Source organism: Apteryx mantelli, chromosome 8, assembly GCF_036417845.1.
Source record: "Apteryx mantelli isolate bAptMan1 chromosome 8, bAptMan1.hap1, whole genome shotgun sequence".
NCBI classification, from domain to species: Eukaryota; Metazoa; Chordata; class Aves; order Apterygiformes; family Apterygidae; genus Apteryx; species Apteryx mantelli.
In genome coordinates, this window is record NC_089985.1 from 15,000,691 (window position 1) to 15,017,875 (window position 17,185).

Genomic DNA, 17,185 nt, shown 5'->3' on the forward strand with positions numbered 1-17,185 from the left:
AAGTTGACACGTACAAGCAGCTCAGAGTGAATCAGAAAAGCGATACTGCCCTCTTTGCACAAGGATGAAGAAGAACAGAAGCAGTCCAAGAAAACAGAGACTGTGGCTTACTGGTTTGGGGTACTGGAGGGGACTCACAGATGGCAACTTAGAAGGTCAAGACATAACATTAGTGTATTAAAAGCATTAGAAATTCAGAACGTGAAAACAGTAGAACATAAGAATGACAGCTAATGCCAGGCCGTCTCATCTCTCTCCTCTGCTTTGTAGCCACAACTCTTCCTTTTCCTACCATCCAGTACTTCATCTATTCCTCCTTTTTGACCCCCTCAAGTCCAGTAGAGTCAGGATCCTGAAGGCAAAGGCCACTATATCCCCCAGAGTTCAGTGATGTAATAGCTTTTAAGGGGCTATATACTATCCTTCTGCAAATAGGCACTTTTCTTGAACATACTTGACCTTCCACCTATTCCAAACTTCCCCTAGTCTGTAGAAAATTCAGCCAGAAAATCTCCTATTTATTTCTGTTAGTATCTGCTAATTTCAAAACATCCTTGAGTGCATTAAGGGCAACATTATCAAGAAAAGGAATGTGTCATCTTCCTATAGGGACATCAAAAGTAGCATAGGCTGTAGAGAGATGAGGCTGAAAGAAGACTTCAGACTCACAGAAATATACCAGATATAAGCCAAGATAATTCATGCATTATGTCAGAAACAAAGGCAAAGGCCTTTTTTCAAAATCATCTAAGAAGATAGCAAAACCAAAGCTCACAGTGAAATTAATCATTTTACCCTCCAGACTCTACACTGTTTATCACCAATGTATCTGATTCCCCCTTCCAAATAAAACACCTGGAAAACATAATTCAAGTGTGGAATGACAGCAGTGTCACCTGGATGTGACAAGAATATGGCTCCTTATTTACTCACAAGAATATTTATTGCAAGAAGGGGAAACACAACATTCTCACAGTAGCAAGGTAATTCTGTTCTAGAAGAAGGTCTGAAGCTACAGCTGTAACTTGCATAGATCTGTTTAACATATGCCAAGGGTAAAGGTAGTTGCTTCTTTTCAAATAGAGCAATAGACATTCTTTGTTTGGTAAATGAAGTGTCACTATTCCTGCCTTGATAACAGACACAAACAAGCGAAGTGGCTTGTTTTTCAGGGAAGCAAGTCTGTGCAAGTCCCTCAGACTCGCAGAACCAAACTGAGTGGCTTCCTTATACTTGGTTGTAACTACAGGTTCAAAGTTATGCCCCACTTCTAGCTTGCAGCTACAAAGCAGAGAGAGCTGCGGCAGGGACCCAGCCTCCCTCGCTTTCTACATATCCTGTAAGAGCTGACCATGCTCTCCAAACAATCTGCACTCAGTTTTGAAGTATAAGCAGTTTAATTAGGCTTCCAAATAGATGTCCATTTAGCTATCCAGACCATGCCAGATGCAAAAAGAGGACATTCACCCATCTAACACATTGAATATATAAATACAGCATTTGTTGCCCATGTCTGAAAACTGCACCTGGCGTGTTACGGATTAATTCATTTTAAGATCTTGGATTACTTTAAAAAAAAAATCCAAGCATCTCAAGAAAAAATGTCCTTTTTATAGAACAGAATCAGATTAATTTAGGTTAGAAGAGACCTCTGGAGACCATCTAGTTCAACCCCTGTTCCAAGCAGGAATAGCTTCATAATTAGAACAGGTTGCTCAAGGCTTTACCTGTGCTTTGACTACTTCCAAGGACATAGATTGCACAAACTCTCTGGACAACCTGCCTCACCCTCACTGATTTTTTTTCAGTAGAAAATCAGTAAGATTTCCCCTTGCTGCGACTTGTATCTGTTGCCTCTTATCCTCTTACTGCGCACTTCTGAGAAGAGTCTGGGTCCACCTTCTCTATAATCCTCCCACTAGTTAGCTGAAGACAGCTACTACCTGAAGAAACTCGGCCCCCTTGGCACCTCCTTGTACATCAGAAATCAACAGGCTAGACATGAAAACAAATATGGTGCTGATAACATCTCTCTTCCTTTTTAGCCTTGTTTGGGGGGCAGGGGTTAGTAAATAAATCCGTCTGTACAGAGGTCAGTGTTTACCTGATAACGTAAGGTCAGTGTTTCCTGCAGTACAGCCTATGCAGACGGATTTATGTCACTGATAACGTTCAGAGGATCACTAGCCTCCTGTGGCTACACCCACCTCGACACAGGCTTAACCAGTCTGTCCCTCCTTGCCTACACACCAGTCTGCAAGCAGCTTCCTGTCTCACTCCATCCTCTGTGCCACAATCCACTACAAAACTGCAGATCTGCAAGCAGCTTCTCAGTTACCGTGACCATACGCAGCTCTGTACAATCATTCATGAGCTATTCATGAGAAGTCAGAATTGCTCGCACAGTTTAATGAAATCAAATCTTTGAAGTTTCCCAGAAATTACAAATATTGGGATGTCTGGGAACCGGATGAAGTACTTAACCTTCTAAATCATCATTCCACAGATATAAATGAAGACAATTCCTCCCTCCATCCCTCCCTCTCTCGTAACACTTCCTCATCTTGCTCTGCACTGATGGTGGCTCCTTTGTAGTGGAACTCAAATATATGAGAAAAATGCACACCTACCTCAAATACGCTGTAATGTTCATATTGCCTCTACAAACAACAGCTCTTTAACTTAAAGCAATCTTACACTGTGCTAATCCACTTAAAATTATGGAGACATTCCTGACTCATGGCAGTGGGCTTCCAAATAATCTGACTTGGGAAAATTAAGCTAAATTCATTAAGTGCAGCTTCAAAACCCTTTCTGACAATAATCACTTTTAAACACTTCCACTGCACATGTGTCTAAACAAACCAGATGCTTCAAAGTACTCTGTTTTCAACAGCAACTGCTAAATACATGACTTGGAACTGTCTTTTTGAATATGGAGACTTAATACTGGCATATCTTGAAGTATTTCTTTCTAATAGTCCACTGAGTCCATCAAATCAATTGTAAAATACTGGATTTTAGAACACACCTGGTATATCAGGCATATAGTAGGTGAACTTTGCCAAGATGAAACTGCAATACTTGGAGCATATTTGATCAAACCAAGAAGTACTTCGTATTTGAAAGCACCAATCAGAAAGGGACAAGAATTTGAAGTTCTGGAGGGGATTTTTTTTTGGTAACACACAGACACACAAAACAAACCCAAACCGATTCAGTCTCATCCGGTTTAACCTCAACCACGAGACACCGCTGTCTGTTTTCTTTCTCAAAAGACTCACGTCACTGTGCACTGAAAAAAAGGGAACTTCCACAGTTTGTGGTAAGGATACATGATAAACAGATCTGTTCACACCAACTAGCAGGGCTGCCTGCGTCAATAAAAGGCGGCAGCAGAGTCGATGAGCTGACACTTGGTGCTTGGAGGATTACCGTTGCAAAAGTCATTTCACATCAAAGTAGAGCATAATGCCAGGATTATTTTTTTCCCACAGCAACATGACTGAATTGAATGAAAAAGATGACTGCAAGCTTGCAGAAGGCAAAATTCATAAGAAGAAGCAAAAGGCTTTGTAAGTATATACATCTTAATATAAATTCTAACTTATTAGAAGTGAAACTAACATTAGAAACTTGGAGATTACAAATTAGCGCCATTTTTCAGGCTAACTCACTGCAAAGCCTGTTCAAAGTCCAGGACACTATCACCATTAAAAATGGCTTGAGTTGATGTAAACCAACTGATTCTCCAAACTAAGCAGGAAAAGAATTTGGATACACTGGGAGCCTCTTAGTCTTTTGAAAGCAACTACTTTGATATCTAACTTCCCAAACATCAGTCACAGGATGGAGCCGTTTGCCTCTGTTTAAAAGTTTTAAGAAGTTTATGAAGAATTGAAAGGCAATTGCAATTTTAATGCATTACAAATGTCTATTCATTGGTTTCAGTGGTGCAGATCTCAAAAACTATCTGAAGTGCATGGTACCACATCTTGAATCCGGGATCAAGTCTTCTAACTCCAGAAATGTTATGTAAGTACTGAGACACAGTAAACATATAACAAAAAAATTAACTATAGCTAGATTACTATAGGGTAAAACTATTGCATTTATTTTTTATTAATTTCTAAACTACTAGAACAAGTTATTTCTAATTTCATCATAATGTCAGTTTGCAAAATACAAAAGAGGTAAATGTTTGGAAGCAGAAACTATTCATGGAGTTGAGAGTTATTTCTGAGTGATACATATATGCTTGTGTGAAATGATGGGAGAGAAGACTCCTCAGTTAAATCTGTTTCCTTCAGAGGCATGTTGTATCCACCTCTAATGTCTTACAAGAAATCATGCATCACACTTAGTGAAGTGCAGAGATATTTCCATTCATATTTCAGGAATATGGAAACAGTAGTACAGACAGGCGCAAAATGATTTGGTCATAGTTACAGTAAAAGCTCATCCTTCTGGGAACAGAATTCAGGATAACCCCCTAGACTCCTGTTTCCTATCTCAGATTATTTTTCCTCAATATGGGCTTACTCTCAGGGTCTCAGTTCTGCATGAGTCAGCCATAAGTTTAACAAATACCTGGTACATGCTCCTAGAATAGAATAATAAACTGTAACACTTGTCTCCTTTAAGTATATACATGTGGTTTCTTGCCTAAAGTCTTCTCCTTTTCTTGTCAACTTAGGCTTTCTGCAGAAGAAGTAATGCAATGGTCCCAGTCTTTGGAAAAGCTCTTGGCCAGCCAAAGTAAGTACTTCTTTCTTATTGAGGATGAAATTTTATGTAAGCTGGTAAAAAATATTGAAGCTGTAGCATTCTGTAAGCACTGCTGAAGAACGGCCAGTTGCATTTCAGTTATTCACAGCTCCAATGCAACATGGCTCGGGTAGTCAGCTTCGTTTCCAGGTCCCCATCACCACCATTTCTCACTCCCGGGGGGGGGGGGGGGGGGGGGAAGAAAAGAAAAAAGCTTAATTCAGTGGTGTTCGATCAGACTTTTGTTCTTACATAACACTTCTCCATTTAATTTGGAATTGTGCATACAATTATATACAAAGACAGTCCATTTAGAGAAGACTAGAATCCATTAATATACTTCAGTATCCAGGATCTAATCCTAAAAAACACTGAACATCAATAGGAAGACTCCAGCGCCCTTGAAATTAGAGTATTAGCAGGATGTTGAAGAAGAGAAGTATGGTGTATTTTGGCAAGATTTTAAAACAGATTTCAACAGGACTTCTGCTATAAACTACTTATTTTATTCTCCCTGGTCACAACTGTTGTGCTATAAATGATGATGTATTTGTTTTGGATGTAGGTGGCCAAGGTATCTTTCGGGAGTTCCTGAAGTCAGAGTTCAGTGAGGAGAACATTGAGTTCTGGCTGGCCTGTGAGGATTACAAAAAAACCAAGTCCGATCGCTTACATGTCAAAGCAGAGAGGATTTATGAGGAGTTTGTTCAGTCGGATGCTATTAAACAGGTAATTACAAAGTTAATCTGTGCAGTGTTATAGTAGAAGGATTCTGGAAAATCAGAAGAGGTAGATGTAGATTCACTGGGATACATTTACATTCAGTTACATAGGAAGACAACGTGTTTGCATGTTTTTATGAGCTGACTTGACACATTACTGTCTTCAGCTGTGAGATTATCAGATCTCACAAGTACAATCACACAACACAGGCCGGTACTGAGAGCAACACCAGCAGCAGCTCAGCAGCTGCGCCAGCAGCTCAGCACGTGACACTGGTCTGAATCAGCCCGGTTTGAATTACTGGTGGTGTTTGGAGTCAGGTGCTTAGAGCAAGTTTTGCTGGTAGAAGAGCTGTGGATTTTCTCTTCTCCTTTAAAATATGGAGGCACTTTGGGAGAGTTGAAAGTATTGTATTTTGACTGTATTTCAAACTTGAGATTTCCATTCTACACAAAGTTTCTCCTATTATTTTAATTGGAGGTTTTTTTCTACTTGCTCTCTCTATTGTTTAATCTTATTACTTCTGACTTTATAAGAAAATGCATTTATGTATTGAGTATCAGTTTTTGTGCATAACTGGAATGTAAACTTTTAAGTCCCCTTATTTTGCAGCTCCCATATTGACTTATCATACTGAGTTCTAAGACTAAGAATTTATTTACTGACAACACAAAATAATAAATATAAAAAAGGAAGTAAATTTAAGATGTCAATGATGGTTGTTTTTCTCCTTCTAGATCAATATTGATTATCATACAAGGGAAGCAACAGCCAAAAGGGCGCAAGACCCAACTCACACAAGTTTTGATGAAGCCCAAAAAACAGTGTACATCCTTATGGAAAGGGATTCATATCCCAGATTTTTGAAATCCAAAGCTTATTTGAACCTTTTAAATCAGCTGCAGACCAACAGTTCAAAATGAAGGGGCTGAGGCAATGAAGAGCCGAGTAGACCCTGTGCCAAATATCCTGTGAGAAGATCATCGGGGGTGGCTGGATGGTTGGATCCCAGTGAGGAGAAGGCCTACATCGAGGGAATACTAGGGGAGATGCAGACAGCTCCACTGGCAGGAGAACGCAGGATAAAAGCTGGCAAGATGGTTACAAGTGAGAGAGCAAGATGAGGAAAAAATCATCTCCTCTCTCATGCCATGGACCCAAGACAGGATACTATTTATTATCTGAACAGTGCTGTGAACATTGAACCAAGTACTAGATCCCAACAAACTGCCAATTATTAGGAAATGCCAGGCTAACAAGCTCCTAGCTGGGAGTGATGGGGAAAGATGGTCAACTTTAAAAGAAAAACAAGTACAACTGACAGTTTTGTACATAACAAGAAAATGGCCAGACAAGACAGATAAAAGCTTTTTTTTAATCTGTGAAGTGTTAATAAGTGCAGGTGCAGCTCCATGATGACATTGTACTATGTAAATACAAATTGACATGTCTTAAAATTGATTTATTTTAATTTATGTAAGAATTATATAAGCTGTGTTATTACTAAGTTTGTATTCAATGAGCAGGTATGTAGCATATCTTTTCTGTTTAATTTATTGCAAAATAATAAGCAACTCTTCAATTAAATCTACTGAGAAAAACATGAAAGTTCGGTGGTCATTTTCTTAAGTGGTCTATCCATCATAATTAGTGAAGTGAGCACTGAAGCACATGGTTGTCTTCTGTCCCACTCTGTCACTACTTCCCATCTCCTTACTCAAATAGTAATTCCCCCTACACCTCAAGACTTTTCCTCTCTTCCACCCATTTTATGCAGCCCTAACCTTGGTTATCTGGAGATGGTGATCCGGATCTACATCAGCCCCCAAAAAACGGAAGCAGGTCTAAGTTTCCTTCCTATTTTTCGTACTCCCCCAGTTACCACCACCTGAGTCAAAACTCAAATATAGAAACCATTTGAGCAGTGAGTCCATGGTTCAATCCACTTCAGTGTGGATGACGTGTACAGCATAGCAGATCACTCATGCTTGCTTACCCAGTGAGGCAGTAACTGGGAGACTGTCTAGCAATCACGTTCCCCATGATGTTAGTACTACACAGCTTAATCTTGGCAAGATCCAGACCCTAATTTACAGTATCAATATTAGCAGCAAAGGACATTTACTTTTCACTGCAGATATCATGTTAAATTTACTCTGTAAAATATGCAATGCTATGAATAGTCTATACCACAGTGGACATTGACAGGAACTAAAATAAAAGAGGAAAGTAGCAATTATACTTGAACTATATAACTTCAAACGCAGATGCAATCAAATCTGGAGTGTTTAATGTCTTGTGACATTAGAGTTCATAATGAAAATAAATCAAAGAGTGACCTGATCTTGATGAGCTACCATCATGAGACACAGAAATCACAAGGGTGACAATACAAGATTTTATCTCACCCTTGTAGATTTTCCATTTTCCAGAATAGCATGAGCTTAGTCAGGCACACTCCATTATTCTGTACCAAAGGGAGAAGCTGTAAAGCCACAGAAGTCACCTCCTGGGCAGCACAGGCTGTGTCTATACTGCCACCCTTCGGGGACCTCTAGGCTTTCAACGGGGAACACAATCTTCAGTGCAGAACCAGAGCTCTGCTGGAAGCAACATAAGTAATGGTAGTCACTGCCAACTTCTGCAATCATCTCCTACTGTAGCCTCTAATTTCTAAAAGCAATATGGGGGGGAGGGGGAAGGCGAGGGGGAGAGATTGACTGGTTTTGCAATATTATCACCCTTTGATTAAATACCTGTAACTGAGGAAATCTCCGACTGCAAAATTTGAATTCTCCTGAAACAATGCAAACTGGTCTCAGTTTGATCTCGTAGATGAATCAGTTTTCCAGGACCAGCAGGAAAAAGTCTAATCCCTCTGAAGTAGGAATAACAACTATACCTCCCAATACACACAAGTCACAGCTTCAAACTCATTCCAATGCAGTTGTGCCAAAAGTCACTGTGAGCATAGTTCCAACCTCACTGAAGATGAAAGAAAACTAGTGCTTGTCTTCATGCTGGGGGAATCGGGCTTGTGTGTGCTGATTACCTGCTTACCATAGGTCAAAAGCAGCAGTTACCTATATCTTTGTACATTGCAGGTTGTCCATACAACACTCTGAAGTTGTGCCATGGTGTTGAGTGCCACAGCAGCCACTGCTTGCTTCAAGAGATAGCTGAGATTGCTGCTTGTGTCCCCTGCCTCTTGACTTCACATCTGGCAGAGCAAATCTTTTGACTAAAAGATTTGAGTGCAACCATCACAGTTGTTCAGGTATTTAGACTCTGCCTGTCACCCTGACCTCCTGCAAGCATTCACTAGGCCGCATACCACCTGTCTACCCTAACAGAAAAGGATGCGAGACACACTAATGCACTGGTTAGAGCCCTTTAAAAATATTCTGGAGTTGGACAGAGAAGAGAATTTAACGCAGCTCTCTGACACCCGCTGGGAGCACATCAACCACTTGTATTATGCAGAGCTAGTATAGATCAGCCTATTTGAGGATGGAAGAAGGGACTTATCACTCTTTTTCACAGAAATATCTCCGGTTCGCGACTTGGTACAGCATGAAAATGGAAATCTTCTTCAAAAAGAAACTGCTCCTCTCCTTACAACCCAACTTTCATGCCTCTCCAAGTCTTTCACCTCATCCATGGTAAGAACCCAAAAAACAACTACAAAGGTCCATCAAAGTCTATTAATACCAGAGACATTCCAGCCCACTCCCCTATCCCTAGCAACATTACTGTGTTTCACCAAGGAATAAACAGTGCAGCAGAAATTCAGATATGTCTCTGTGATGCTGTCATAAGCCTAGCATTGTATAGCTGTTGCTACAGCAGGGCTATACAAAGCCGGTTGTTTAAACAAAGTGCAAGAGTTCTGAAAAATATTTTACTGCGATTTAGTACCACCCGTATTAATCTGCTTTATAAAGAGAAGAAGCTATAAGTAATAGTTTAATGATACAACTGAAGATTTATTATTTCAAGATACTTCACAATATTTACATGCTTTAAAGAAATAGGTATTTTTATTATTTCTGCAAAAACTGCTTTAAGAAATGTGATAACTAATGTTTATTTTGCAGTGAATTCTTTCTTTGAAATATTGCCTAAATGGAGGTTCTCTGGACTCAGGGAAACAGCAAAACAGATAGTTCAAAGGGATTAAGGACTCAAGGGTTTTTGTTTGTTTGTTTGCAAACCTTGGTTCATTTACAAGGTACACGCAGCACATCAAGTCCATTTGTGATTTCTTGCTCATCTCCTCCTCCCCCAACCTGTGCACACAGATAGCCTCAATAATGCATATTGGTTTCACAGCTGTGGGTTGTATACCACCAAGCATGGCAGACTCTTCCAAAACAGTACATGTTACACATCAGAACGTGGAAAATGTGCCTCTCTGGAAGTTTCCCATATTCAAAGAAGAAACTTGTGAATACAAGTTCCATTTACCTAGTTGTAAATAAATTAGTAGGCAACTGAGGGAAAATGTCCTTTTTCAACATATGCGGGACTAGAGTTAACTAATAGTTAACTATTAGTTAACTGCTCAAACTTTCCAAAACAATCCATCTGTGCAAAACTGAATTAAAGCTTTTGCTTGGCTACAGGCTCTGTTAAACAACCCTTAATAAAATATTTAATATGTATATCAAAATCTTATTTGATTTTTTTAGTTAGTTTCAGCTTTTCAGTTTTCAGAAAAAGTACACCATAAAAGAATGGAAATTTGCAGTTCCATTCATGGACTCTAAGAAAAACCATTAAATCAGAGCAGTCATCAGCTACAGATCAGTACTGGAAAACAGGATGCAGTACAGAGAGAAGCTTTAAGATTTGATAGTGGTGACTCAGACTCTTCAAGCATTTTGCTTTACCTCTGAAGGAAACATTTGCATTGCCTACCAGAATTTCAGTACTTAAAACCTACACACAGTCATACCATCTTAGGACATACTTTTGAAGTGAGATAACTTCTCCTTGCAGCAAAGAAAAGTTTTCTTTCTAGTAGGACTCTGTAGGCCAGCTTTGCAGTTGCCTGAATGTGGATTTAGAAGATTGACTTTGGTCTCTCCAGTTTGGAAGACTTTGTCTAAATATATCCCCCAAAATATGTATTTTTAATATTATCTGCAATAGAATTAAAAATATGGTATATCATATCAGTCACTCACATGTAATGAAAAGGCCATCCACAAAAGCCTATTAGCAGAGACATCCTATTGTTATGCACTGTGAAACAGGAAGGAAATTAGAGGCCAGGCCTAGTTGAGATGGTAAAGAATAGCATAAATTCATCACCTTAGATCGCTAAATGCCACTCCTCCCTGCCCACACGCTGAAATAACAGACTTTGTGAATGTCATTGCCTCCTTTGTGGTTGCGAAATGGGCTTGAAAAGCAAAGAATACATGGCAATAGGTGGAAAAATTAGACGTTCTCATCTTCCGTTCACAGACATGGGTTGATTGTGTCAGAGGGTGTAATCCCTATAAATGAAGCTTTTTGAAAGGAAGCCTTTAGTCACTAAACATAGGCAGAAATCACAAAACAAGTTCTTGTTTAATATTCCATGCACTAAAAAGGATGATTTAAATTTGTCTTGGATGCTCAAAACCAAAGTCAGATAAAAGTTAAGGTTATTCCCTGGTTTTGTTTGGATAAATACAGCCTCAAAGTTTTAGTCACAAAAAGATTTAGATCTACCAAGAACTGACACGCTCATTTTAAGAAATAAACTTATTTTTCCTTCTTTCTCAAAACAAGGCCAGAAAGTACTCGTTGAAAGACCCCAAAGCAGCTCAACATTTTAATCTCACTGTTTTCCTTCAGCCTCTTTGAACAGCCTAAGTATTACCCAAACCTAAAGCACTCTGCTAGGCTACTATGGTGACCAGCTTTCACATGGCTCCATTTCACTGATAAAATTAAAAATAGTTCAGATGAAAAATGAAATGCAGAAATGTAAACCTTTCCACATCACTCAACTTGTGTGCGGATACAGAGCAGATCAGCAACACTTCTCTCCAAAGTTTATTGTACAGTCAATGTATTAAAGTGACGGTACAACTGCCTACAAACTTTACACCTCTGAAAATGAGAATCATGAGGGTTTTTTTTTTTTTTCAAGTTACTGTGGTTGGAGAGCTTCTGCAACTAGAGGACAACCTTTAAAAATAAAATAAACATCCTTTACATAGTAGTAATAACTTAGAAACCCATGAATTTCATACCACTTATGGAAAAAGTTTGTACTATATTTATTGTAGCAAATGGTTTGTCAACCATAAAGGTCAATAAGACAGCTTTACAGATGCAGAAAAGAGGCTTCCTATTTAACAGAATTCAGAGTTTAAGCAAGACAAGATGCTTGTTCGTGTCAGTGAGCAACACACACACACGGTCTTCAAAGCCCATAGCCAAACTAGGAACTGTGTGTGCTGGAACAAACAGCTGGGAGGCAAGAGGCCCTGGGCGAACACAGTCAAATATTCTGGCCAACATGGACCAAATAGTAATCAATAACTTTGCACTAAAACAATCACACAGAATCCTTACATGAAACATAAACAAGTAGCCTTGCGTGCTGCTGAATTCCTGTGCTGGGGTAATTTTCAGGTTCTGCTAGAACAAAGGGCGCAGCGCTTCTTACCCAAACCACAGCACCCAGCTTTCCTGACTGAATGGGAGGGTTGAAAGTTCAAGCAAAAACTAGTCTAAGCTTTTAGTCACATGATTTCCCTTTTCTGCTTTGAGGGTTGAGGCTCACACAATGACTTCATGGCTTTTAGGAGGAAAAGGGGAAGAGAAAGGTCATAGTGTGCATCTGAGACAAGATGTGCTGTCTGAACAGCAGCTTAAGCACTAAACAGGTGATACTCGGTTAAGCTTGCAGAGATCAGCAGCTATGCAAGATGTGTCCAACCCTACAGCAAAAAAAACCTTAAGAAACCATAAATACAGAAGACACTAGAACTGTTGAAGTCAATAAATACCAGCAAGCCATGCCTACAGCATATAGACTGCCTAGCAGCAGAAACCACTGCATCCTCTGTATAGCTCCAGAGAATTATTTGGCCATGGTGCCCTGCAGTGAGGACCTGAACCTATTCTGTGAACGCTGTTATCTGCTGCCCTGTGGGAACGGCTTTTTGCTGCATGTGGAACCTAACTTTTCCTGAAGTTTTTTTTTTTTTAATTTTTGTAGCAAGAAAGTTATCAAGAGAACCTAGTCAAAGCCACCAAGTAAGATACAACCAGAAAAAAGGGACTGTTCTCTTGAAACCTCAAGGGCTGTACTAAGTAAAAAGTAAGAACTTTGATCTGTTATTTATGTACTATGCCCACTCAAAGAGCAGTGAGGATGAGCAGCACTTAGATCAAGGTGGATACCTTGGCTCTCCCTCAACTTTAGCAAGGGCCTCAATGTTTTGCCTAACTTTTTCTTGGGATAGGTCTTAGATCTCTAGGGACAACCTCAGTGCTATCTGCATGCCCTTATAAGACATGGCATGAGGAACATGAGCACCAGGCAAGCCCCAGCAAGCAGCGTTCCTGCATTCATGAAAGCCAGCACGTGGGTGTACAGCAGGAGAAAGAGGAGGTTGGGTAGCTGTGTGCAAGCAAGGGAGCATCTGGGTAGATGGAAAGAATGGATATCAATACTGAGAGAATGAGAGACAGGACTTCCAAGTTCACTAGTGCGAAGAAGATGTAGGTGGGCGAGACGTTTAATGAGCAGAAGAGCATTAAAATAGAAACACAATAGGAAAGAGTGAATATAAGAGCAAGAGAAAAAAAAGAGAGAGAAGGCATGCGAATTAAAGATACTACTAGCTAAGTGAAAACAAGAAAGAACAGAAAAGGAAATAGGAGGATATGAACAAGGGAGGCTGACAAAGTACTTTTTTCTAATGCCAAATGGTTACAGAAAAACTAATATTGACACTTAAACAGTCTTTTGCGTAGCAGGTAGATCTTGAAGACAGCCTTGCTGTATTTCTTGTGTAAGGTCATATTTGTCAGATATTTAAAAATGGCTCTGAGAACCAGGAGAGGTTGTGGGAGGACAGTACAAGCTGATACAATCCAGGGTATAACTCATTTTCCATGAAACCTTAGGGGATTCAAGTGAGAACAGTTGTTGGGATCTGTGAGCATTATCCTGGCTGAGAGGAAAAAGTTGCTGTGACCAAGCTGGTCAAACATATTTTCTCAACCACTTTGCAATTGATAGTTCAATACCTGGGGGAAAGAACAGGTCAAAAAAACTGATGAATTTAGCAGCTCTGACATGATAATAGCCATCTTCCCCTCTCTGTTTTGATTCTTCTGCTTTTCACTTTCCCTCATTATTTTATTTCTTTCTCAAAAGTGTATCCAGTTCAACTACTGAACCAAAAGAGCGACAACTGGTTCCTTCTCAGCACATACTCTCGCAGCACTGAATTTGGCCTGCAACCATACACATGCAACATATAAGAAAGGATTCAAATGAGTAAGACCATATCAAAAGCCTGTTCAACGCATGCTTCAGTTATCCACTGGTCGCTAGCTCACCGAAGAGACAAGTCCCTTTCAGGCTAGATGAGACCGTTCATTACAGTGAAACTTCAAAGAGCTTCCCCAGAGCCTGCAGAAACCCAGATCCACCCTGCAGAGACCCGGTTTGAAGTGATGCTCACAGGAAAAACTCTGCCTTCTCCTTCAGGGTGACACCAGGTGACATCTAGCGGAATACTCATGTAATAAGAGGAAGAACATCATTTACGCTCAGTCACATAATTTTTCATTGAAAAAGCACTCCTGGTTAATCACCAAACCTCCCAGGCCTGTTAAGTAGTCTGGAAAGGGAAGCAGAAAGGCAACATTCTGGGGATCAAGCTAAGAAAGAAGGGCAGTGGAAGAAATAAATTGTAAAAGTATATTTGCACGAGCTTTAATGGAGCAGCACCAAGTCTAAATGGCAGGAGACCTGTCGAGAGTGCAAAGACAGACTCTTTGCACGAGCTGCGAGGCACAGCGGTGGCAGGCAGCTGGCAGGCAAATAGCCACAGCACGCGAGGCTCCCTCCGCCTCCGAGGCTTGCACCTGCAGAGACGCACTGAATTTCACACGGCACTTTAGAGCATGCTCAAATTGAAGGATACAATGAGACTGCAAACACTAAATAGGCCACAAGTCCTGCATTTCTGATTCCTCCCACTGTACAAAAGGAGGTCTGGACAAGTATTTTTCAGTTTAATAGTAAAAACAAGCTTAATTCAAATTTAAACAATATTACAATTTAATATCTGTAATATATGAAAGAAAATATTTGAACAAAGTCACTGATTACTGAAGAATCATACTCAGGTGCTGCACAATTTAGAGCTCTCACATATTAAGTCTTAATGATGAACACTAGCTGATAATAGAAAAAACACTGAATAGCTCATTAGCATTTAACACAAATATTTTAAATGAATTTTCTTTTAATGCCAATATGATTTCTTGCATAAATAAGCTTCTTTTGCAAAAAGGACTTGCATATAGACGTACATACGTACATATATATCCACAAGGTTTTTAGAGTGAGTGAGTATGCATGTAAGTAAATCAAATAATAAATACTGGTTTAAAGCACTAGTGGAGATTAAGAAGCAGAATTGAGATTTTCCTTTTTGCAATTTTTTCAGAGCCACAGTATCAGCAACATTTATTTATAAGGTTTTTGTTTGTCATTTTTTTAAATAATTATACAGGTAAGATTCTATATACCCATCATTAGCTTATCAAATTCAGGCCAAAGTTACCCCCCGCCACACACTTTCTGTTCATAACTGTCTGAATGTGCAGCTCATAAGTATTTTTTTCTGAGGAGACATGTGAGAAAGTCAGATCATCTCACTGTCATGATTATTTAGCCAAATAATGTCAAGTTACATTACACGGATATTAAAAACCCGCTCATTTCTATTATAAAAATGAAGAAAAACACCCCCAAAAATTATGAAGATATGAATAATAATAAAAAGTAGAAAGAAATACTAGCTCACGGAAAAGAGACTGCGCTGTGAGATTTATTCCTCATTTTCCACGAGCTCATGCTAAGTCCCGCAGTGAGCTCCTTGCGGGCGAGCTCTCGTGCTGACCTGTCCCTGCTGCAAGCTGACCAGGTTCTGCTGCCGGCATGCGTCATGCACATTTCCTCTCAAGGAGGATCTTTACTATTAGAAAAATGTGAGTGTACATTCTTCTACACTGGGCTTATACAGCAGTAGGGTGAGACTCAATAAAATAAATTTGAATGCACAATATTATTGCAGTTTCAAACTTTGATTTAAATTAAACTCTTACTGAGTTCATGTTTTGCCTAGGATCTGTTGTAAGGGAAAGAAAGATGAGTCAAAACAGAGAGAAGATCCAAAGAGCAATCGCACGTGGTTTTGCCAGCCTGTCCGATGGAGCATGCCAACCCTTCCCTCCTGACACAGCCCGTCCAGCGTAGACACAAGCAAATCCTTAGAGATCCCAACTCGCAATTGCCCCAGAAAGGACAGACAAGTCTTCTAGAAAGCTTTCCCCCTGCCTCCCCCAAACAACGATTCTAGTTTACTTTCATTTGAAGCAGCCTAACTAGAGAGGAATAAATGGACTGTAGATAAATTGAGTCCTAATCTAAAGCAAAGTCATAACCTGAGCAACAGCTATAAGAAAAGGGACAAAGGACCCCAGGCAAGTTTAAAGGAAGTCCTGCTTCTAACACAGCTCAGACAGCATGCAATGCAAAGTTAGCTGGCTACAAACATAGAAACACCTCACACTAACCTGTCAGAGCAGAAAATAAAGGCTATCCCATAACAATCAAAATCATCTGCTTCATGATGCTGCCTATAAGAGGACCAAACCATTGTTTCTAATGGGAGGATACTTGTACCATTCATTTCAAACATGGACTTTAGATTTAATCTTAGCAACTTTGATAAAGGGATGGAAATTATTAGTCACAAAACTTGGACAACACAAGCAAGATTTCAGTAAAGTAAAACACAGCTTCATTTCATTACAACTGATCAGTAGAGATGTCAAGATAATTTCAGAGCAAACAGCCTCTATCGACAGTGCATCAGAGTCCAACTGAACATCTTCTGGTAGAAACCACAGACACTGTTTGCATATGGTATGTATAATAAAGGAGTCAGGCACTAGCATGAACAGTGTAGACACAGCCAAAGGGTAGTAAGACCTTCTCTATTAAAAGAAAATTATGAAGAAAAAAACAGGTCAAGGAATTTGGAAACTTGTCCCCACAAATGCAACTACTAAATGAAACCTTTTAACCACAGGCAACCATCCAAGAAGAGGTTCTGTAAGTATGAGGTTTTGTATTTCAAAATATTAACAGAAAGAAAGCGTAGCATAGGCAAGGAAACACCTCTTTTCCGCTTGATACGTAAAGTTATCTCAGAATAGCAGAGGCATTCATTTTAGAAATGTTTCTGATGTCTAAACAAGCTCATCCCTATTTACATGTGAATATTTTGCGTAATATTCTTACTACCAGCTAAACTGAGTGAGATTACAGAAGGCAACTAAGTAGAACTTTTATATAGTGGTTTCTTTCTGAATGCTCCACTGAAACCAACACTGTGTATTAAAAGCAGTGAGATTAGGTAGTTCACAGATTACAGCAGAGCAT

The 17,185-nt window shown here is 39.6% G+C and overlaps 1 protein-coding gene across 1 annotated transcript; it reads left to right on the forward strand.

Annotated features, from left to right (window-relative positions):
* Positions 1-3,435: 3,435 nt before the first annotated feature.
* RGS1 (regulator of G protein signaling 1) lies at positions 3,436-7,056 on the forward strand. Its single transcript, XM_013961194.2, has 5 exons — positions 3,436-3,575; positions 3,952-4,035; positions 4,697-4,758; positions 5,333-5,496; positions 6,228-7,056. Exons 1-5 carry the CDS (start codon positions 3,472-3,474, stop codon positions 6,411-6,413), a joined length of 600 nt encoding a protein of 199 aa, XP_013816648.1. The 5' UTR covers positions 3,436-3,471; the 3' UTR covers positions 6,414-7,056.
* Positions 7,057-17,185: the final 10,129 nt, after the last annotated feature.